Source organism: Schistocerca gregaria, chromosome 1 (assembly GCF_023897955.1).
Source record: "Schistocerca gregaria isolate iqSchGreg1 chromosome 1, iqSchGreg1.2, whole genome shotgun sequence".
Taxonomy (NCBI): Eukaryota; Metazoa; Arthropoda; class Insecta; order Orthoptera; family Acrididae; genus Schistocerca; species Schistocerca gregaria.
The window spans coordinates 1,059,993,098-1,060,017,483 of NC_064920.1; the positions used below are offsets into that span (position 1 = coordinate 1,059,993,098).

At 41.4% G+C, this 24,386-nt stretch overlaps 1 protein-coding gene across 1 annotated transcript in view; it reads left to right on the plus strand.

Moving 5' to 3' along the window:
* LOC126281244 (U4/U6.U5 tri-snRNP-associated protein 2) overlaps positions 1-24,386 on the plus strand; it is a 74,891-nt gene that overhangs the window by 34,346 nt on the left and 16,159 nt on the right. Inside the window, exons 5-8 of the mRNA XM_049980034.1 lie at positions 11,407-11,632; positions 13,854-14,140; positions 15,127-15,255; positions 21,967-22,028. Coding sequence (XP_049835991.1) covers positions 11,407-11,632; positions 13,854-14,140; positions 15,127-15,255; positions 21,967-22,028 — 704 coding nt within the window. The remainder of the gene's footprint in view (positions 1-11,406; positions 11,633-13,853; positions 14,141-15,126; positions 15,256-21,966; positions 22,029-24,386) is intronic.

The following is a 24,386-nucleotide window of genomic DNA, read 5'->3' on the forward strand; positions in this document are numbered from 1 at the left end:
GGAAACCCAAAAGTATCAGTGTAAGATCGAAAGAAATGCTTTCCATAGGTAAGAGAATTAAAATCATAGTCGTTAACTGCCAAAGCATTCGCAGCAAAGTGCCAGAGTTCGAAGTGTTCTTGAGAAGCAGTGAAGCTCACATAACACTAGGTACAGAAAGTTGGTTGATACCTGACATTGGTAGTAGTGAGATTTTCGGGGAAAAAGGATAGACTAATGGAAAATGGAGTTGGTGTATTTGTTGCAGTAGACAAGAAATTCAAATCCACCAAGATAGAAATAGTAAAAATGGCAGCATTAAGTCTTTGATCAAGATCCTGAATGTGACTTTCCACGAAAGTTTAATATTTATCTGAACACCATCTGGTGAGCAAGATGTATGAGACAGGCGAAATACCCTCAGACTTCAAGAAGAATATAATAATTCCAATCCAAAAGGAAGCAGGTGTTGACAGAGGTGAAAATTATCGAACTATCAGTTTGATAAGTCACAGCTGCAAAATACTAACGCGAATTCTTTACAGATGAATGGAAAAACTAGTGGAAGCCAACCTTGGGGAAGATCGGTTTGGATTCCGTAGAAATGTTGGAACACGTGAGGCAATACTGACCCTACGACTTATCTTAGAAGCTAGATTAAGGAAGGGAAAACCTAAGTTTCTAGCATTTGTAGACTTAGAGAAAGCTTTTAACAATGTTGACTGGAATACTCTCTTTCAAATTCTGAAGGCGGCAGGGGTAAAATACAGGGAGCGAAAGGCTATTTACAATTTGTACAGAAACCAGATGGCAGTTATAAGAGTCGAGGGACATGAAAGGGAAGCAGTGGATGGGAAGGGAGTGAGACAGGGTTGTAGCCTCTCCCCGATGTTATTCAATATGTATATTGAGCAAGCAGTGAAGGAAACAAAAGAAAAATTCGGAGTAGGTATTAAAATCCATGGAGAAGAAATAAAAACTTTGAGGTTCGCCGATGACATTGTAATTCTGTCAGAGACAGCAAAGGACTTGGAAGAGCAGTTTAATGGAATGGACAGTGTCTTGAAAGGAGGGTATAAGATGGACATCAACAAAAGCAAAACGAGGATAATGGAATGTAATCGAATTAAGTCGGGTGATGCTGAGGGAATTAGATTAGGAAATGAGACACTTAAAGTAGTAAAGGAGTTTTGCTATTTGGGGAGCAAAATAAATGATGATGGTCGAAGTAGAGAGGATATAAAACGTAGACTGGCAATGGCAAGGAAAGCGTTTCTGAAGAAGAGAAATTTGTTAACATCGAGTATAGATTTAAGTGTCAGGAAGTCATTTCTGAAAGTATTTGTATGGAGTGTAGCCTTGTATGGAAGCGAAACATGGACGATAAATAGTTTGGACAAGAAGATAATTGAAGCTTTCGAAATGTGGTGCTACAGAAGAATGCTGAAGATTTGATGGGTAGATCACATAACTAATGAGGAAGTATTGAATCGGATTGGGGAGAAGAGAAGTTTGTGGCACAACTTGACCAGAAGAAGGCATTGGTTGGTAGGACATGTTCTGAGGCATCAAGGGATCACCAATTTAGTATTGGAGGGCAGCGTGGAGGGTAAAAATTGTAGAGGGAGACCAAGAGATGAATACACTAAGCAGATTCAGAAGGATGTAGGTTGCAATAGGTACTGGGAGATGAAGAAGCTTGCACAGGATAGAGTAGCATGGAGAGCTGCATCAAACCAGTCTCAGGACTGAAGACCACAACAACAACAACAACAACAGTTTCAGTAATCATATGCCCATTCTGTTAAATTAAAGTGTTGGGTTTTGTTGCATCGTGTATTAGAAACTGTAAAAACTAAGTCTTACTGTGATTTATTATTAGTTTATTTTCTACAAGCCATGAACTTATCTCATGAGCTGCACTGTTTAAAACTGAGCCAATGTTGCACAAAACATCCTTTACTACCAAGCTAGTGTCATCAACACACACATCTGCACATACACAGACACAAGCAGACATATTTAAAGGCAAAGAGTTTGGGCAGAGATGTCAGTCGAGGCGGAAGTGTGGAGGCAAAGATGATGTTGAATGACAGGTGAGGTATGAGTGGCAGCAACTTGAAATTAGCGGAGATTGAGGCCTGGTGGATAATGAGAAGAGAGGATATATTGAAGGGCAAGTTCCCATCTCCGGAGTTCGGATAGGTTGGTGTTGGTGGGAAGTATCCAGATAACTCGGACGGTGTAACACTGTGCCAAGATGTGCTGGCCGTGTACCAAGGCATGTTTAGCCACAGGGTGATCCTCATTACCAACAAACACTGTCTGCCTGTGTCCACTCATGCGAATGGACAGTTTGTTGCTGGTCATTCCCACATAGAAAGTGTCACAGTGTAGGCAGGTCAGTTGGTAAATCACGTGGGTGCATTCACAAGTGGCTCTGCCTTTGATCGTGTACAACTTCCGGGTTACAGGACTGGAGTAGGTGGTGGTGGGAGGGTGCATAGGACAGGTTTTATACCGGGGGCGGTTACAGGGGTAGGAGCCAGAGGGTAGGGAAGGTGGTTTGGGGATTTCATGGGGATGAACCAAGAGGTTACGAAGGTTAGGTGGACAGCGGAAAGACACTCTTGGTGGAGTGGGGAGGATTTCATGAAGGATGGATCTCATTTCGGGGCAGGTTTTTAGGAAGTCGTATCCCTGCTGGAGAGCCACATTCAGAGTCTGATCCAGTCCCGGGAAGTATCCTGTCACAAGTGGGGCACTTTTGGGGTTCTTCTGTGAGAGGTTCTGGGTTTGAGGGGATGAGGAAGTGGCTCTGGTTATTTGCTTCTGTACCAGGTCGGGAGGGTAGTTGCGGGATGCGAAAGCTATTTTCAGGTTGTTGGTGTAATGGTCCAGGGATTCAGGACTGGAGCAGATTCGTTTGCCACGAAGGCTTAGGCTGTAGGGAAGGGACCGTTTGATATGGAATGGGTGGCAGCTGTCATAATGGAGGTACTGTTACTTGTTGGTGGGTTTGATGTGGACGGATGTGTGAAGCTGGCCATTGGATAGATGGAGGTCAACGTCAAGGAAAGTGGCATGGGATTTGGAGTAGGACCAGGTGAATCTGATGGAACCAAAGGAGTTGAGGTTGGAGAGGAAATTCTGGAGTTGTTCTTCATTGTGAGTCCAGATCATGAAGATGTCGTCAATAAATCTGTACCAAACTTTGTGTTGGCTGGCTTGGGTAACCAAGAAGGCTTCCTCCAAGCCACCCATAAATAGGTTGGCATACGAGGGGGCCATCCTGATACCTATGGCTGTTCCCTTTAATTGTTGGTATGTCTGACCTTCAAAAGTGAAGAAGTCGTGGGTCAGGATGAAGCTGGCTAAGGTGATGAGGAAAGACGTTTTAGGTAGGGTGGCGGGTGATCGGCGTGAAAGGAAGTGCTCCATTGCAGCGAGGCCCTGGACGTGCGGGATATTTGTGTATAGGGAAGTGGCATCAATGGTTACAAGGATGGTTTCCGGGGGTAACAGACTGGGTAAGGACTCCAGGCATTCGAGAAAGTGGTTGGTGTCTTTGAAAAAGGATGGGAGACTGCATGTAATGGGTTGAAGGTGTTGATCTACATAGGCAGAGATACGTTCTGTGGGGGCTTGGTAACCAGCTACAATGGGGCGGCCAGGATGTTTGGGTTTGACCAGCAACAAACTGTCCATTCGCATGAGTGGACACAGGCAGACAGTGTTTGTTGGTAATGAGGATCACCCTGTGGCTAAACATGCCTTGGTGCTCGGCCAGCACATCTTGGCACAGTGTTACACCGTCCGAGTTATCTGGATACTTCCCACCAACACCAACCTATCCGAACTCCGGAGATGGGAACTTGCCCTTCAATATATCCTCTCTTCTCGTTATCCACCAGGCCTCAATCTCCGCTAATTTCAAGTTTCCGCCACTCATACCTCACCTGTCATTCAACATCATCTTTGCCTCCACACTTCCGCCTCGACTGACATCTCTGCCCAAACTCTTTGCCTTTAAATATGTCTGCTTGTGTCTGTGGATGTATGGATGGATGTGTGTGTGTGTGTGTGTGTGTGTGTGTGTGTGTGTGTGCGCGCGCGAGTATATACCTATCCTTTTACCCCCCTAAGGGAAATGACTCCTTACCCTCTCCCTTAAAACCCACATCCTTTCATCTTTCCTTTTCCTTCCCTCTTTCGTGACGAAGCAGCCACCGGTTGCGAAAGATCGAAATTTTGTGTGTGTGTGTTTGTGTGTTATTTTATTGTGCCTGTCTACCAGCGCTTTCCCGCTTGGTAAGTCTTTTAATAAATTTTTTCCCATGTGGAAGTTTCTTTCTATTTGGAACAGGAGTGGCCCCAACACTGCTTCGTGGGGCACCCTCCATTTGACCATACCCCACTCCGACCCCACATCAGAGCCATTCTCAATGCTGTGAATTATGGCCTTTTGCTGTCTGGTGCTAAAATAAGAGGTGAACCAATTGTGAGCTTCTCCCCGTATTCCGTATTGGGCCAACTTCTGGAGCAATATTTTGTGATCAACACAATCAAATGCCTTAGTTAAGTCAAAAACTCTGCCTAGCATTCGAAACCTTTTGTTTAATCCATCCAGTACCTCACAAAGAAAAGAAAATATTGCAGGGTAGCCACAGGTTCTGAAAATCAGGGAATTTTCCTTTGCAAAGGAAAACCCGGGAGAATTTCCGCAATTTGATCCTCGTACTGCTGAAAAGATGGGTGAAATCACTAGTAGTGTCAGTGGTGTTGAGAAATGACTGAAATTGTTAATTTGAATAAAGCTACAGGGTGTTATGAAATCCCTATCAGATTCTAAATTTAATTTGTGGCTGAGTTGGCCCCTTTTCTAACTATAATTGATCATAGTTGCCTCGAACAAAAAACCATGCCCAGTAGTTGGAAGAAATCATGGGTAACATCCAACTACAAGAAGGGTAGTAGAAGTGATACACAAAACTGACACCCAGTATCTTTGACATTGATTTGTTGTAGAATCTTATAACATATTCTGAGCTCAAACAAAATAAGTTATCTTGAGCAGAATGACCTTCCCATTCTGCCAACCAGCATGGATTCTGAAAACACCAATCAAGTGAAACCGAACTTGCAATTTCCTCACATGACGTACTGGAAACTGTAGATCAAGTTAGTCATGTAGATGTAGTGTTTCTTGATTTCTGAAAAGCATTTGACTCAGTGCCACACCTAAGCATATTGTAAAAAGTTAGATCATAGAAGGTACCAAGTGAAATTTGTGACTAGATTGAGGACTTTTTGGAGGGAGGACACAGAATGTTATCTTGGATGGAGATTCATCATCAGAATGTAGAAGTAGCTGTGGGTACGCCCCAGGGAAGTGTATTAGGACCCTTGTTTTCACTGTGCACATTAATGAGCTGTGGACATTGTTAATAGGAATCTCAGACTTTTTGGAGATAATGCAGTTATCTATAATCAAGTACTGTCTGAAAGAAGGTGCTTAAATATTCAGTCAGGTTTCAAATTTGTGCAAAGATTGGCACCTTGCTTTAAATGTTCAGAAATGTAAAACTGTGTACATCAAAATGAAAAAAAAAAAAAAACAGTATCCTATGACTATAATGTTGGTGAGTCACAGTTGGAATCAGCCAAGTCACACAAATACCTGGGAGTAAAGTTTTAGGGATATGAAATGGAATGATCACCTAGGCTCTGTCATGGGTAAAACAGGTGGTAGATTTTGGTTTGTTATGAGAATACCAGGGAAACACAATCAGCCTACAAAAGAGATTGCTTGCAAATCACTCGTGCAACTCATTCTAGAATATTTGCTGGAGGGTGTGGGACCCATACCAGATCAGACTTATGGGGGACACTGAATATATACACATAAGGGCTGCATGAATCATCACAGGTTTGTTTGACCCAACACAGAGAGTTACAGTGATGCTGAAGCCACTGAACTGGCAGACTCTTGAAGGTAGACTATCCCAAGAAGAACTGGTGTTAAATGATAACTCTAAGAACATACTACAACCCCATTTATCACTTATATAGGGATCGTGAGACAAGATTGAAACAATGAAGCAGCACGCACAGAGGCATTCAAACAATTGTTCTCCTACACTCCACACATGAATGGAACAGGAACAAACCATAATGAATAATACAATGGAATGTACCTTTACCCTGCACTTCACAATGATTTGCTTATTTATCTAGTATACCGGTAACTGAACGAGTAAATATTTCTATTTGTTTTAGTTGCCCTTTGTACTATAGGTATAATTGTTGCTACATCTGCCTGACAATCACTGATATTTGTTTCAGAGTGGACATCCTCAAAAAAGTAATGGCTATTAGTTGCCATTAGATCTCATATATTTCTGTCATGAGTGGGTTTGCAAAGTATTTCTTCTAAATAATTTTCAAACTAAGTATTTAGTATTTTTTGTGGACTGTCTTGTCACCCCTCCCCTCCTTCTACTAAATTGTAATTATCCTAATGGATTATTAGATGTTTAAAATCTCCTTGAATGATACAGTAAACAGGGACACTTATGTGCTACTGAGCTGAGGTTTGCTCTAAAGTTTTCAATTACATGTGCCCAAACAATTTCATACATGGTTTCAAACAATAAAAAGTCCAGATTGGAAAATCAGCATTAGATTACTATGAACCATGGACCTTGCCATTGGTGGGGAGGCTTGCATTCCTCAACAATACAGATAGCCGTACTGTAGGTGCAACCACAACGGAGGGGTATCTGTTAAGAGGCCAGACAAATGTGTGGTTCCTGAAGAGGGGCAGCAGCCTTTTCTGTGGTTGCAGGGGCAACAGTGTGGATGATTGACTGATCTTGCCTTGTAACACTAACCAAAATGGCCTTGCTGTTCTGGTACTGTGAACAGCTGAAAGCAAGGGGAAACTACAGCCGCAATTTTTCCCGAGGGCATGCAGCTTTACTGTATTGCATGGAGAGCTGCATCAAACCAGTCTCAGGACTGAAGACCACCACCACCACCACCACCACCACCACCACAACAACAACAACAACAACAATAACAGGTCTAGGGGAGGATGATTTCAGGACCAGAGAATTTGTTGTCAGGATAACTGCCATATGGGCAATTCAGAAAAGCTTGTGGTGGAGGGGAGGATCCAGATTGCAGCCATTGAAATCAAACATGTTTTGTTCAGCTGCATGTTGTGCCACAGTGTGATCCACTTTGGTCTTGGCCACAGCTTGGTGGTGGCCATTCGTTCTCACACCCCCTACCCAAGTTTCTGCTTCATCTGTCCTACCACCTCCTCCCAATTCATGTCTCCTCACCGTCATTGTGTACGACTCTTTGCCAGTGCATCCACAAGTCATTTCCCCTTCTCTGCTTCTCTTCTTTTCTGCTCCTTGTTCCCCTACCCTCCTCCCTCCATTACAGCCTCCTGACAATGCATATGGAAGCCTTGTCCTGCCACTATCTAGTCCCTGCATGCTCTGACAGGCTGTGCTGACTTCTGTCCCACCATCTGTATGCTTCTATCCCTCCATCTTCCCTGCCCCAATCTGGACTGCTGCTTCACAACGTGACAGGGTTCCATTTTGGCCAGAGCAGCTGGAGATAGCAGTCTGGTATGCATGATATGTGCTTGCTTTTGTGAATGTGTGTGTTTTCCTTTATGAAGAAGGCTTTGGCCAAAAGCTCAATGTGTAACAGTCTTTCCGTTGTACCTGTGTGCAATTCACTGCACCATCTTTGCGCTGAGTAGCAATCCATCCTTTTCACAATGTTGTTAATATGCAATTTCAATTTCTGTTTTGGTGAATTTGAGGTCTTATGTACGGTTATGGATACACACCTCCATGTCCCGTTAGCCAATACAATTGGTATAGACTGATATCCATCCCAAATTTTTGCAAGTATCAGTTTTTGCATTCAACTAGCTTTCTGTACCTTGTGAGCTCTGCTGCTTTTATGTAGAGCTGAAAAATGTGGCACTTTGTTGTGAATGGTTCTGCAGTTGATCACAAAGATTTTAATACTCTCATCAGTGCTGGGCATTTCTTTGGTGCTTGCACTATGACTTTGTTGCATCCTACAACTGTGCCCTGGATAAGATGGAGAGTTACTGAAATGAAACTCCGTGAGCGAATATGGTGTTTCCAACTTTGTCTGCAAGTTACTGAAATGATAAATACACCAAAAGCTCCCGCTGGTTGCACCGCCTTCCCTCGGTGGTTGTCAGTCAAGCTTCTTCAACATTTTGAATGAAGCCATCCCTTGCTGCTATTTCCCTAATATTATTCAGCATGTGTTCAAACTGATGAGAAATAATAGACCAGTACCCCTTTGCCAACTTGCTCTGCAGATGATGAAGAAACTGATGAAATGTGTGATGAGATAAAAGAAATACAGGTAGTGAAGGGAGACGAAAATTTAATAGTCATGGATGACTGGAATTTGAGAGTAGGAAAAGGGTGAGATGGAAACATGGTAGGTGAATATGAATTGGGGGTAAGAAATGAAAGAGGAAGCCGTCTGGTAGAATTTTGCACAGAGCATAACCTAATCATAGCTAACACTTGGTTCAAGAATCATAAAAGAAGGTTGTATACATGGAAGAATCCTGGAGGTACTAGAAGGTATCAGACAGATTATGTAATGGTAAGACAGAGATTTAGGAACCAGGTTTTAAATTTTAAGACATTTCCAGGGGCAGATGCGGACTCTGACTGCAATCTATTGGTTATGAACTGTAGATTAAATCTGAAGAAACTGCAAAAAAAGGGAATTTAAGGAGCTGGAACCTGGATGGACTGAAAGAACCAGAGGTTGTACAGAGTTTCAGGGAGAGCATAAGGGAACAATTGACAGGAATGGGGGAAAGAAATACAGTAGAAGAAGAATGGGTAGCTTTGAGGGATGAAGTAGTGAAGACAGCAGAAGATCAAGTAGGTAAAAAGATGAGGGCTAGTAGATATCCTTGGGTAACAGAAGAAATATTGAATTTAATTGATGAAAGGAGAAAATATAAAAATGCAGTAAACGAAGCAGGCAAAAAGGAATACAAACGTCTCAAAAATGAGATCGACAGGGATGGCTAGAGGACAAATGTAAGGATGTAGAGGCTTATCTCACAAGGGGTAAGATCGATACTGACTACAGGAAAATTAAAGTGACCTTTGGAGAAAAGAGAACCACTTGTATGAATATCAAGAGCTCAGATGGGAACCCAGTTCTAAGCAAAGAAGGGAAAGCAGAAAGGTGTAAGGAGTATATAGAGGGTCTATACAAGGGTGATGTACTTGAGGACAATATTATGGAAATGGAAGAGGATGTAGACGAAGATGAAATGGGAGATACGATACTGTGTGAAGAGTTTGACAGAGCACTGAAAGACCTGAGTCGAAACAAGGCCCCCGGAGTAGACAACATTCCATTAGAACTACTGATGGCCTTGGGAGAGCCAGTTCTGACAAAACTCTACCATGTGGTGAGCAAGATGTGTGAGACAGGTGAAATACCCTCAGACTTTAAGACGAATATAATAATTCCAATGCCAAAGAAAGCAGATGTTAACAGATGTGAAAATTACCGATCTATGAGTTCAATAAGTCACAGCTGCAAAATACTAACATGAATTCTTTACAGATGAATGGAAATACTGGTAGTAGCCAACCTTGGGGAAGATCAGTTTGGATTCCATAGAAATGTTTGAACACATGAGGCAATATTGACCCTATGACTTATCTTAGAAAATAGATTAAGGAAAGGCAAACCTACATTTCTAGCATTTGTAGACTTAGAAAAAGCTTTTAACAATGTTTACTGGAATACTCTCTTTCAAATTCGAAAAGTGGCAGGGATAAAATACAGGGAGCAAAAGGCTATTTACAATTTGTACAGAAACCAGATGGCAGTTATAAGGGTCGAAGGGCATGAAAGTGAAGCAGTGGTTGGGAAGGGAGTGAGACAGGGTTGTAGCCTCTCCCTGATGTTATTCAAGTTGTATATTGGGCAAGCAGTAAAGGAAACAAAAGAAAAATTCAGAGTAGGTATTAAAATCCATGGAGAAGAAATAAAAACTTTGAGGTTCGCCGATGACATTGTAAATCTGTCAGAGACAGCAAAGGACTAGCAAGAGCAGCTGAACGGAATGGACAGGATCTTGAAAGGAGGATATAATATGAACACCAACAAAAGCAAAATGTAAATAATGGAATGTAGTAGAATTAAGTCGGGTGATGCCGAGGGAATTAGATTAGGAAATGAGACACTTAAAGTAGTAAAGGAGTTTTGCTATTTGGGGAGCAAAATAACTGATGATGGTCGAAGTAGAGAGGATATAAAATGTAGACTGGCAATGGCAAGGAAAGCGTTTCTGAAGAAGAGAAATTTGTTAACATCGAGTATAGATTTAAGTGTCAGGAAGTCATTTTTGAAAGTATTTGTATGGAGTGTAGCCATGTATGGAAGTGAAACATGGACTATAAATAGTTTGGACAAGAAGAGAATAGAAGCTTTCGAAATGTGGTGCTACAGAAGAATGCTAAAGATTAGATGGGTAGATCACATAACTGATGAAGACATTGGGGAGAAGAGGACTTTGTGGCACATCTTGACAAGAAGAAGGGACCGGTTGGTAGGACATGTTCTGAGGCATCAAGGGATCACAAATTTAGCATTGGAGGGCAGCTTGGAGGGGAAAAATCGTAGGTACTGGGAGATGAAGAAGCTTCCACAGGATAGGGGAGCATGGAGAGGTGCATCAAACCAGTCTCAGGACTGAAGACAACAACAACAACAACGTGCTTCCATCTAAAAAAGGGTACAGTAGGTTTCTCCAACAGGTGAAGTGATTCTCTCTGACCAAGTTTCAGTGGACAACAACACATTGAATTTGTTGGATATGGATATGGTTGTATTACTCTGAGCTCTCTGTGGTCCCCATCTACCCTTTACCAGGCCTGTATCTACCATTGACACACCACTTACAATCAAGTTGATGACGTGATAAGTTCTGTATTACTCATAGAAGAGACAGTGTCTGAAGTAGAGGATAGTACTTGTGTCCTTTTTTAACCTTGGTAAGTGTCTCTTGGTAATCCATGCACAGCTACCAATAGCTTTACAGTAGTTAGGGCTTTGTTTTGTTTTTGCAAAATGATATTTACAATTTTTAACCAAAAATTTGAATCCAGCTTGATATGTATTGTTCACCATCTTGTACAAAAAATCGCTGTCGAGATGCCTTTTCCTGTAATTAGTGAGTGAGTTATAAATGTATGTTTTTTCGTTCTTTTTTTTAACACATTCATGTAACCATATGCCCTCCCACTCTCCCCACTCCACATACATGAGCAGTTACTGTGTACATTTATCTCCACCTGACATTGTATAATTATCTTTCAGGCATTGTGTCATGTAACACCACTAAGAAATTATTTTCTACGTGAAATTAATTATGCTCGTATAAAGAGACCACCAGGAGACAGTTCATTCTTACTGGTACAGAGGTTTGGAGAGCTTATGCGAAAGCTTTGGAACCCTCGTAACTTTAAGGCACATGTTTCTCCCCATGAAATGCTTCAAGCTGTTGTCCTGTGGAGTAAAAAGAAATTTCAGTTTATTGAACAAGGTAAGAGACTATACTGATCTATACCTTGTGAAATGCTTACTTTCATGCAGAACTGAACAAACAGGCATGTAGCCAACAGTTACAGTTCATTAGGCTTAGTGATTTTTATTTTATTGTTAATCTCTTGTTTGTAATTTCATCATATGTAGTTATTTTAGACCTCAAATGATGATGTTACCCTTGTGGAAGTCCATTGTCTTGGTTATTATTACAGATATATTTCAAGTTAAAATTTTGGCTATGTTATCCAGCTTATTTGATACTAATTGCAGCTGAAAATAACCAGGTCATCTACTGATAAAATTTCTTCTTCTTCTTCTTTTTTTGTTCCTTTTCTTGCATCAGCACAGTGTTAGCATTGTTGTTAACAGCTTTGGCGTGGCTAATCTAAAGGGCAGCCACATGCTCTTCCTGTCATCATATCTGCTATTAAAACTGTATTTGAAATAACATTGTTCCCTTCAGAATTGTTTATCAGAGTACATTGTTACTCTTGTGTCTGTGTACATATTACATAATACACTCCTGGAAATTGAAATAAGAACACCGTGAATTCATTGTCCCAGGAAGGGGAAACTTTATTGACACATTCCTGGGGTCAGATACATCACATGATCACACTGACAGGACCACAGGCACATAGACACAGGCAACAGAGCATGCACAATGTCGGCACTAGTACAGTGTATATCCATCTTTCGCAGCAATGCAGGCTGCTATTCTCCCATGGAGACGATCGTAGAGATGCTGGATGTAGTCCTGTGGAACGGCTTGCCATGCCATTTCCAACTGGCGCCTCAGTTGGACCAGCGTTCGTGCTGGACGTGCAGACCGCGTGAGATGACGCTTCATCCAGTCCCAAACATGCTCAATGGGGGACAGATCCGGAGATCTTGCTGGCCAGGGTAGTTGACTTACACCTTCTAGAGCACGTTGGGTGGCACGGGATACATGCGGACGTGCATTGTCCTGTTGGAACAGCAAGTTCCCTTGCCGGTCTAGGAATGGTAGAACGATGGGTTTGATGACGGTTTGGATGTACCGTGCACTATTCAGTGTCCCCGCGACGATCACCAGAGGTGTACGGCCAGTGTAGGAGATCGCTCCCCACACCATGATGCCGGGTGTTGGCCCTGTGTGCCTCGGTCGTATGCAGTCCTGATTGTGGCGCTCACCTGCACGGCGCCAAACACGCATATGACCATCATTGGCACCAAGGCAGAAGCGACTCTCATCGCTGAAGACGACACGTCTCCATTTGTCCCTCCGTTCACGCCTGTCGCGACACCACTGGAGGTGGGCTGCATGATGTTGGGTCGTGAGCGGAAGACGGCCTAACGGTGTGCGGGACCGTACCCAGCTTCATGGAGACGGTTGCGAATGGTCCTCGCCGATACCCCAGGAGCAACAGTGTCCCTAATTTGCTGGGAAGTGGCGGTGCGGTCTCCTATGGCACTGCGTAGGATCCTACGGTCTTAGCGTGCATCCGTGCGTCGCTGCAGTCCGGTCCCAGGTCGACGGGCATGTGCACCTTCCGCCGACCACTGGCGACAATATCGATGTACTGTGGAGACCTCACGCCCCACGTGTTGAGCAATTCGGTGGTACGTCCACCCGGCCTCCCGCATGCCCACTATACGCCCTCGCTCAAAGTCCGTCAACTGCACATATGGTTCACGTCCATGCTGTCGCGGCATGCTACCAGTGTTAAAGACTGCGATGGAGCTCCGTATGCCACGTCAAACTGGCTGACACTGACGGCGGCGGTGCACAAATGCTGCGCAGCTAGCGCCATTCGACGGCCAACACCGCGGTTCCTGGTGTGTCCGCTGTGCCGTGCGTGTGATCATTGCTTGTACAGCCCTCTCACAGTGTCCGGAGCAAGTATGGTGGGTCTGACACACCGGTGTCAATGTGTTCTTTTTTCCATTTCCAGGAGTGTATTTGTGACTTCGGACAATCATGTTTTATTTCCTGCTTTATTACCTTTTTGTTCTTGCTAGTAATAAGGCAGGCCCAACCTTTAGTGCAAATTCCTGTATAAGCTTAAAATTATTTTAATCTAATGTTTGGAATGTCCAATTTATGTTATTTCACTTAATTAACTCATCATCCCACAGAAGAGAATTCTTATCATCAGGTAATGTTATTTCAATTTTATTGTGTTTTTATTATATCTGATAAGATTTATTTATGCACGAAAGTTCTGGTTTATTTCTAGGTGACCCTATAGACTTTATGTCCTGGTTTCTAAATGCATTACACTTAGCTCTGAATGGTACAAAGAAGCCTGATTCTTCCATTGTGTATCGCTCCTTTCTGGGATCGATGAGAATTTACACCCGCAAGATTCCACCCATAGAGTTGGAAGAGGAGCAGAAGAGTGCTCTACTGCTTACGGATGAATATCAAGAGAAGGTGACAGATTCACCATTTCTTTATCTGACATGCGACCTACCACCTCCACCTCTGTTCAAAGATGAATTTCGGGAGAACATTATTCCACAGGTATTACAATAAAACATCAAATGCATAATTTCTTATTTCCGTTGTTTGTTGAAAATGCAGCTTCTTTTGTAGTGCTTGCAAAGTTGATGTTGTATTTTACTCATTGTTAGTATTTTACAATAAAAATAAAGAAAATTTCCGTTCAGTAATAAGCCAGTGTGAGAGTGGTGGTTAATTAATTTAAAGAGAATTAATTTCATCATTGTATTGTAACAAAAAATGTATAAAAGGCTCTTGGTAACATAGCTGTGTCATTCATTCTTGAAACTCATTTCACTGAAAACTTCCATTTTGACTAGTAACGTTGCTATATGTGCAACCGTATGTTTTTTAACTTGGAGCTAATCTGAGTACAATATCACAAGTGTTTGATTCACAGATTCCAGCATGGTTAATCCAAAGCATGTTCGTGATAATCAAAACTGTTAGCCATTTCCCCCCTCCCTATGACATGATCACTGAAGACACAATTTACATAATTATTGTTGTATAAAATAAAAATTGGCCTTTGCAAAGGAAAATAACTTTTTCAAGAACCATTTAAAACTTCAGCTTCAATTGAATTTTTTTAATTTTCATGTCTTTGGCAGTTGTACTGCAGTCTTTATTTTTTGACAGGCTGGCAGGTAGAAATATTTCATCATTTTTCAAACGTGCACATCAGAGATATCTCAGATGCACTGCCAAAAGACAATAGAAGAAAATACTTGTATTTTGTTAGTAATGGTAATACTTTTTCATTAGTCATGTCCTCTATCATAACTGCACCCATATCCAAGGTAGCATGGAGACAAGGTTAAATTGATCTCATTGTCTCTCTGGCTATTTCATGTTTCCACACTTTCAAGATTTTATATTTATAATGGTTTCAGTGTTCCCTTTCAGTTCTGCCAAACAAAAATCTCTCCTAATGAGAATTAAAGTACTAAAATAAGTTCTTAAATATGCTAAAACTTTCTTTTTCTCTCATTTTATGTTTCTTCCAGGTGAACTTGTATACATTGCTCCAGAAATTCAATGCACAAACTGAGAAAGAGTATAAGACATACAAAGAGAATTTTATGAAGAGGTTTGAAATTACTAAGCTGCCACCATACCTCATATTATATATCAAGGTGAGTGTTATGTTATTTTCAGATGTTATTTTTGTTTGTACAGCAAAATTATTAATTGTGAATGGCATGTTCAAGTGATTAAATCTCTTAATGTTATTCTGATAAATTGCTGACCCTGAGAAATAGAAATTTCTGATGCTTCTCATTGTAGCTGCCACTAGAAATGGCCATAATTATTGACAAGTCTGTAATTCCAGTTCAGTGTGCTCCTTTTTGTGAGTGTAATTTTGTTTCATGATTGAAAAATATAATCCATTATGGCAACTTATGAAAAGGAATGAACATTCTTGTTTGTCAGTATTTTGTGCCAAATTGTCATTTGTGCAGCTTTATCATTTAAGTCACCCAGCATTTAGACATACAATGATCCATGAGTGATATGAAGTTAATAAGGGCAAAAGCCATTAAAAAGTGAGGCAGAAGCCACTCCACTCTGAGGTTAAATAGAATTGGATGTCATATTTCCACAAGGTGGTGTGAATGGTGGGTGCATGTCCATGTTGCTGTTCATGTGGTGCTCCCGGCTGCTGTGTATGGCTGTCTGTGCCCAGGTCGTGATGAACTGGTGGAGGGCTGGAAATGAGATTGGAGGAGGACGAGCAAGGTGCACTATCATTTGGGAACAGAATAAGTTGAAAACTCGTTGAAGGTGGGAGTGAGGAAGGTGTGCCTGGAGACAGCAGAGGCTGGTCCATCACTTGGTGACAGAGTTGATTGTGGTAGCAGCTCACCAGCCTGTCTTCTGTCTGCAGTTTGAAGATGTGCTGATAGTGCTGGCTGCATATGACTGCAGGAACAAAATTCTCACGGCAACCAAACATGTGAGCCCAAACTTGAGGATCCAGGCATGTAGCACATTGTTGTGGGCCCTAGGAGGCAGGGAGCAGTAGATTCAGCACCAAGTGTTGCTGGCAGCTGTGCAGTAGTTCTGCTGGACTTTTCTTGCCAGTGGGCATGGGCCTGTAGGAACTAAGAAAGCATGTCCATCCGTGTGGGTGTCGCCAATATACTTCATCATTTGCTTCTGAAATTGCATAAGAGGCAGTCTGCCTCCCTGATAAGTTGAGAGTGGGACAAGGGTGTGTGAACACAGTGAATTTCGTGATGTACAAAAATTGTGAAAAGTCTGAGAGATGATTTGCAGACTGTTATCAGTTAACCAGGGTGCAGGACAGGCCTTCGGTGTAAAAAGATCTGAATAAGAGCTCGCACTGTTGTGTCCACTGTGGTGGAATGACATTTGACAGCATATGGAAAGTGGGAGTGGTCATTGATGACAATCAGTCAATACATATCCAAGAAGTGCCCAGCTCCCAACACTGTGACAACTCAGGTCATAGTGAATAACATTGCCGTAGAGAGACATTGTGAGTAGCACATTTCGAACAAACACTGATTCAATGTTCAGACTCATGGTAAATTTGAGGCCAATAGACATGGTGGCAAGCCAGCATCTGTGTGTGCAAGGTATTCTAAATGACCGTACTGCAGAAAATGTAATGTCAGAAAGCTGACAGAACGACTACCTGGTAATAGTGTTTTCTATGGACAACAAAATGGCAGCATCAACGAGTGTGGGTCTGCAGCTTAACAGAAAATAATTGCAGATGGGATCTGATGCACAAGCTGGAGGTTGCTTTGCCCAAACTTACGAAATATATCGTCTCACTTGGCAAAGAACAGGATTGGTGGTGACAGCTTGAGCCACGCGAGAACTGGTAATGTGGAATTCGTCTGCTGTCTGTCAAGTTCCTCATTTAGGTAAAAATAAAGTACTTCATCTGGATTGAAGTAAGGGGTCAGATCCCACCAATAAAAATGAAAGACCTGTGTTTGAATGCTACGCTATGGTATGGAAAAGGCTCTCATAATTATACTTACTAAGGTACAGGGCCTACAGTTGAAGTCTATTTGCTGTTTTATTTGGCAAGTGTGCTGCAAGACTAAAGAGAGAGACTAACATCTTGTGAACAGTCACCAAATACAACGTAACACCATATAGAAAAACATGAAATTTCTTGAGCATAAATAATAGCAAGAGCCCCCTTCTCTGTTTGAGAGTAATTCTTCTGTGCATTGTCTTCGCCACAAAGACGATGGGCTCTACAGAACCATCACTATGACATTGAGACACACGGCCCACACGCCATACTGCAAGACATCCATTTCAATCACAAGCTGAAGCCCAAGCTGATAGGTGGTCAAGGACAGGGTAGAAACCACACCATCTTTCAATGTCTTGAATGTGTGGGCGCAGGCAGGTGTCCATTCAAATGCTGCACCTTTCCAAAGCAGTTGAATTAGAAGATATGAAACCATAGCTGCCTGCAGAATGAACTTATGGTAATATGCGACTTAGCCTAAGAAAGCTTTTAGCTCCTTGACATTCATATAGGTTATGGAAGGGATGCAATAGCTGCGTTGTGACTTTTGGTTGGTTGAATCCCATTGATGAGAAATAACATGTCTCAAGTGTTCTGTAGAGGGTTAGGAGGAATCTAACTTATCCGAGTTGCATATAATACCTGTGTCACACAATGTGCGAAACAAAAAACAAAGGTGAAAGTGGTTATTGCTGGTGGAACTGGTAAAAACAGTGTCATCAAGGTAATTGATACCACAAGGAATTCATTCAGTAAGCTGCTCAAAATGACATTGAAAAATGGTTGGCATGCTTGATGTGCCGAAAGTCAATCAGTTGTACCTGTAGAGACTATACGACATGTTGACAACAAGAAGCTGAAGTGATTATTTATCAAGTTGCAGCTTCCAACAAATCTAGCTTAAAAAAATACTGTCCATCCACCAGTTTCATCACAAGTTAGTCCAAGTGAGGAGTGGAGTATGTATTGACCATGGACGGTGAATTAACCGTCACCTTAAATTCACCACAAACACGGAGTTTGACCATCAGCTTCTTACTAATGACTAATAGTGTAGCCAGTTGATTGGTCGAAATGGGTTTCATGATGCCTAAAGCTGCCAATCTGTCTAATTCTTCCTTCCCTTGAGTGCGAAGTGTGAATGATAGAGGACTGATACAGAAAAAAAAGTGTTGTGCTGTTGATTTGAGAGTGATGTGCACTACATAATCAGTAGCCTTGCTGAGTCCTGGCAACAGACAGGTAGAATTTTCCTCGCACAAATCATTCAATTCTTGATAGGACTAGATCCGACACTAAATGAATTGAATACCAGAAATTATCCAAATCAAACTAATTATGAAACTTCCTGGCAGATTAAAACTGTGTGCTGGACTGAGACTCGAACTCGGGACCTTTGCCTTTCGTGGGCAAGTGCTCTACCGTGTGAGCTACCCAAGCACTTCTCACACCCCCTCCTCACAGCTTTACTTCTGCCAGTACCTCGTCTACTACTTTCCAAACTTTACAGAAGCTCTCCTGCGAACCTTGCAGAACTAGCACTCCTGAAAGATAGGATATTGTGGGGACATGGCTTAGTCACAGCCTGGGGGATGTTTCCAGAATGAGTTTTTCATTCTGCAGCAGAGTGTGTGCTGATATGGAACTTCCTGGCAGATTAAAACTGTGTGCCATACAAAGACTCAAACTCGGGACCTTTGCCTTTGCAGGCAAGTGCTCTACCGACAAACAAATTTTGTGTAAATGGATTACCAGAAATATTATTGTCTGAACCACTGCCTTATATGTTATTTCTACAGTAAACTGGCAAAGAATAGGAATCTGCTGTCTACTGTAACTGACAAGACAACTTGAAGTAGCCGTCAGCTGGGGAAACAAAGTTGATAGTAAGCATTAGAGTGCAGAAATGAGCTGCTGTACCCTAGTCCACTTGGAGGTGTAGGGGAGTACTGTTAGTATGCACATTGATGAACAGTGTGTTAGAAACATGTGCAATATCTCCACGAGCACGAATAATGACATTAATGTCCTGGGTTGAGATGGAAGTGTACAGCGGAAGCTTACCAAATGTTGCACACAGTTGCATTGTGACCTATCCTATGATGTAGAAGATACAACAACACACAATGTTGCAGATAAGTTGGCCAGTCATGTTGAATAAAACAAACAGGTCAGGAGGGCTGGGGCGTGTAGAAATTTTTTTTGGCGGTCTTGTTTGTGTGGAGTGCAGCAGCCAGTTGTACTGTACTGCCACAACCTCCCCTAATGAAGGCTTACTACAATGTGTGCCTGATGCTGTCTGAGTTGACAGTGGCAGTTAAAGAATCTAATTGACAGCCAGTGACACGAGAAATTTCAGATACTTGCACTATCTTGACTACTTCCTCTAAGGAGGGATCTTCAAACAACCACTCCCTTTGGCTAACTTCCTCTTTGGGTGCTGCCCATATGATAGCATCTCCAACTGAGATTTAGCAGTAACAAAATGGTTGCAGTTCCACAGCCCGAGTGCAATAGGAATTGATGGAGTGGCTTTCTGCACTGACAAAACTCCTCTCTTGTCTAAATCACGTGAGTATTCTCGCAGTAATAGAAATTCAGCAAACAACACATTGCATCAGACAACAGAGATGCAGGACTTTTACAGTGTGGGAGGGGGGGAGGAGATCCGTGACAGAAAGAGAGCTTTGATGAACTCAGCATTCATTGCTTTGAAGGCTGTGTGGTGTCATCATAAGTGTATTTCGTATGAGTCCCAGTCTTTGACCACATCATTGCAGGCGGGGGACAGAGGTGGATAGGACAGCAAAGTTTGAGGTGTCATTAACAGACCTGTGAACACTTTGGTTAACTTGGAAGCATGTTCCTGTTACTGCATTTCTAAGCAGTGCTGGTTTTCCAATTGCTGCTGTAGAAAAACTCTATAGAGTGGCTTCCAAGAATGCACTTCCTGACATTGCCATGTAGCTGCACGAAACATGTGAGGAATGAACCTTAGTCATTCCCATTTTTGCAGTAACTCACTTAACTGAGAACTCCAATAAAAATGAAATCACTGTAATTCTGAAATCTTGTGCATAGCTGGGTTGAAACCAGTTTGACATACAGTGATCCATTATAGAAAGAGGCAGAAGCCACTCCACTTCAGGGTTAATTACAACGCATTTATGCATGATGGCACTGGTGCACACCACTCTTGATGCACGGGTGTCAGCACTGTCTGAAAGTGCTCCCTCCTGGTGGCCGAGTGTAGTCATCATGTGTCAGGATAGGATTGAATAACATATGATGGGATGGCACCTTGCTGCATCCAACCAAACTTTGACGGATAGCGAGGTGCCAATGCAGTTGACGTGTTGACTGGGTTACCACATATACCATATTTACCTGATCATAAGACAAGGTTTTTTTCCCAAATTCGTCATTTGAAAAATACGAGGTTGTGTCCTATTCACAGATTAAACTATTGCTCCTGAGGTCACAATTTTTTACATTGTTTCGTAGAATGTATAGGGGTAGTCTTAACATTTAGAGATGAAGGTTTGGCTGTTGAGATCACAAGCAGATTTATTTTGAAGAATTCAGAAGGGCAGGGCTCGGAAAGCAATACTCGCATTCCAACAGGTTTGCGATTTGACCTTCTGCCAAATCACTTGATACAGTATTGAAGTTGCTCGGACAATCACTTGACATAAACCTGTGTGGTGCTGCAAGAGATACACGAGAAACTAGGAACTACTGTATATAGCCACAACAATCTATTGCTCGTACCAAAATTTGATAATTTTGTGAAACACAAGAAGAAATATCATTAAATTCTATCATCCTACAAACTTTCATTGAATCTGAAAAGGTTTGCGATGAAAGTTCTCATACCCGTATGGAAAACGTATAAAAAAAATTAATGCCACTTTTTAAGTAAAGGTAACATACAAGAACAGAAATGTTGTCCATAAAAAACATTAGTTGATTCAGAACCCAAACCAATATTATGTTTGGTTGTGATGTATTGTAATGATTTACTAAGTGGAATGCAAATGAGAAATTCGGTCGCTGTTCACATATTAGAATACCGACTAAAAATGTTACCAGCTTTTAATCATCTTTAAGACATGATGGTGACATTCAGTTGAAACAAGAAAGAAAATTAATCCAGAGTGAAATGTCTAACAAAGGAAATTTGTCATTTTGAATGAGTGTAATTGTTACGCCGAGAATAAATTACAGTGACAATATCTGTTAGGGGTTTGGCTGAATCCGTTTGTACTCCGAATTGAACTAACTTTAAAAGTGAACAAATACTCAACAATGATATTCATTTCTGCAAGAGACAGCAGAAGTCTGGATAGAGGCCTGTGGCATACTTAACATGTTTCTTGCTGCTATGTTGGTGATATTCATGTGAGCTGGTTCTGCACAACCAATGAGAGAGCAGCGTGCAGGCGATATGTGTTGTGACATTCTCACATCAGAATGGAAGAAAAATCCAATATGTATTCATAAAAAACAGCTGTGTTCTTAGGTCCCACTATAAAGACCTCATTTCTCCTTTCCTATTTTGCCTCTGTACCAAGACACAGTATTTTCTTGCCAGCTGGTTTAAAAAAATCTGTCATTATGCTTTAGTAATTTTTCATGTAATGAGTTGGCATTATTCAAGTAACTGTTTTGAGTCTGCACTATACTAAATTTATATACACTGTCTGATCTTTATTTATCAATAAGAGCATGTAGGAATTATTTGTTTTGGAAATTTAATAACAGTGTGTTAAAAATGTATTAAATTATCATAATAAACTGTTTCATAATTGTGATCTTTACTTTTCAGAGGTTTACGAAAAACACATTCTTCGTTGAAAAAAATCCAACCATTGTGAATTTTCCAGTCAAGTAAGTTCTTCTGTTTATTGTTGTTTTTACCAGGTAGCTCTCTACATTGCTTTAGTTCCAATCTCTCTCTCTCTCTCTCTCTCTCTCTCTCTCTCTCTCTCTCTCTCTCTCTCTCTCTCTTTTTCTTTCAGGTGGATGCGCAGACAAAAGTGAAAAGAGGAGGGAAAAGAAAGAGTGACGGGGGGGTGGGGGGGGGGGGGGGGTATTCTTATCTGTGTTTACAGATTCGTGCGGCACTGCATGTGTAACTTTGATTGTTGATTGTGCTTAGGATTCTGTTAGATGTTATCTTTGACCATTTGGTTGATTGTAGCATATTGCTAATACTGAGAAATTTTCGATGGATGAGTTTTTCTGATTCCTGTTGTACACACGGTGTGGTATTGGTACATCTATGAAAATTAAGGGAAAGCATATAAAATACCAAAGGAAATCAAAAGTTATCTTACCAGATCAAATCTTAAATGGCCTATTGATACTTTTCTGAATCCCACAAAATACCTATATTTTTCATAAAATGGTTATATTTCAAAGTATTCAGGGAGCTATTTGCGAAGTAAGATACATTGCTCACAAAACATTGGCAAATTATGAATGAGACAAAAGTGTGCTACAACTTTGGAAACGGGGGACAACATTGCGGTGTGACTTTTAAGTGCTGTGTGGTGTATCTGCCCTTCCTGTCCCTCTGCAGGAGCCAGTATAAGAGAGAGCAGCAGCACTGAAGAAGCATCTGTACAGAGGGACAGATACTTTGTAGAATAGAGGGTGGGGAAAAATTCGCCTCACGAGCTTTGTCCTGGCACGAGTGCCATAGCAATGAGCCTTGCTGCAAATTTGGCCCACCACCATGTCATGCTGTCTGAGTGCTAGGAGGAGAAAGAGTGGGAAGCTGCAAATGCACCACATTTAAATGGCAGTGCAGTTGCACTTCGTTCATATTAGTTTTATATTTCAACAATGGAAAATCTGGGGTGGAAGGCAACAGTATTATGAGAAGGATAATTGCTCCTCAGCATACCAGCATACAGTGGAGATGCTGAGTTGCAGGTAGGCACAACAAAAAGACTGTAAGAAAGCCAGCTTTTGGCCAGCAAGGCCTCAGCAGCCAGAAAGTGCAGTCGTGTGTGTGAGTTGCATTTGTGTATGTGTGGGTATGTATATCTGATGAAGGCCTTGTTGGCCGAAAGCTTACTTTCTGACCATCTTTTTGTTGTGCCTATCTGCAACTCAGCATCTCCACTATATGGGGTGTAGCAACTATCCTTTTCATAATATTGTTAGTTTTATATTTCACTTTTTGTGACTAAATGGATTACAAACAAAACTAATTTTCAGTATTATTAAATTGTTTTTAGCGTGCTGAAGACCTAATACAATTTTTATCTGCTATAAAATGTTGGCATACAGACAGGCACAGACAGTTAAATCGATTTTTACATCCAGGTTGCCACATAATCATGACTTATTTAGTTACATAATAAAAAAAGTATTTCACACAAATTTGTCAATGAAAATATTATAGCAATTTTGCAACCTCATTACAGAGATGTTGAAACTCTACCTAAGGAAAACAACACAGATATCCTGGCAGCTGTAACATAAAAGGATTTGTCATTAAAACAGTAATTACCTTGCAGGTTAGTAATTTACATCTGCACTTGCACAGGGGAACTTTCAATCAAAATGGTGAATGCTCTTAAAAACAGCTCAGAAACAGATGTAAGATTGACATTGTCCTCAAAACATTTAGGAAACTATCAGTGAATTTCTTTCAGTACCACAGTGAATTCTTCAGACTTCGCATTTTCTTTAATGACAGTGTGCTTAGTGAGTTTGACAGAGTGTTTCCCTTCTATAACACAGTTTTCTTTTTAGATTCAGCCCTATCAAATCAGAAAGAATTCGTTTATCACCTTGCAATGGCTTATTGTGGGCAGTGTGCAATCAAGTCCACTTAAAATATGAAGTCTGCTATCCATTCTGGATGTTACAGTTCTAATTCCTGCACTCCTTTATTCAACAGTAGCAAGTTTTAAATTAAAAAATTATTTCACACATGCCTCTTGACTTAACCAGTGTACTGTCCAGTAATGAATAAAGTTGCCATACTCTTCGGTCAGTTCTGGCGGAAACTGTTACAACTGCAAGTGGACTAATGCATCCAATTTCTGAAATTTTACTATTCATACCATCAGTTCCCTCATGTGCTGCACGCCTGCAAATTTAGCTTCTTGATGTAGATAACAATGAATTCCATCTGTTGATAGTTGTAATTTTTTACTCTTTTGTTCTCAACAACTGGGATCTCAAGCTGATTACATATTTGTATATTTTCAGAATGCTTTTGACACTTTT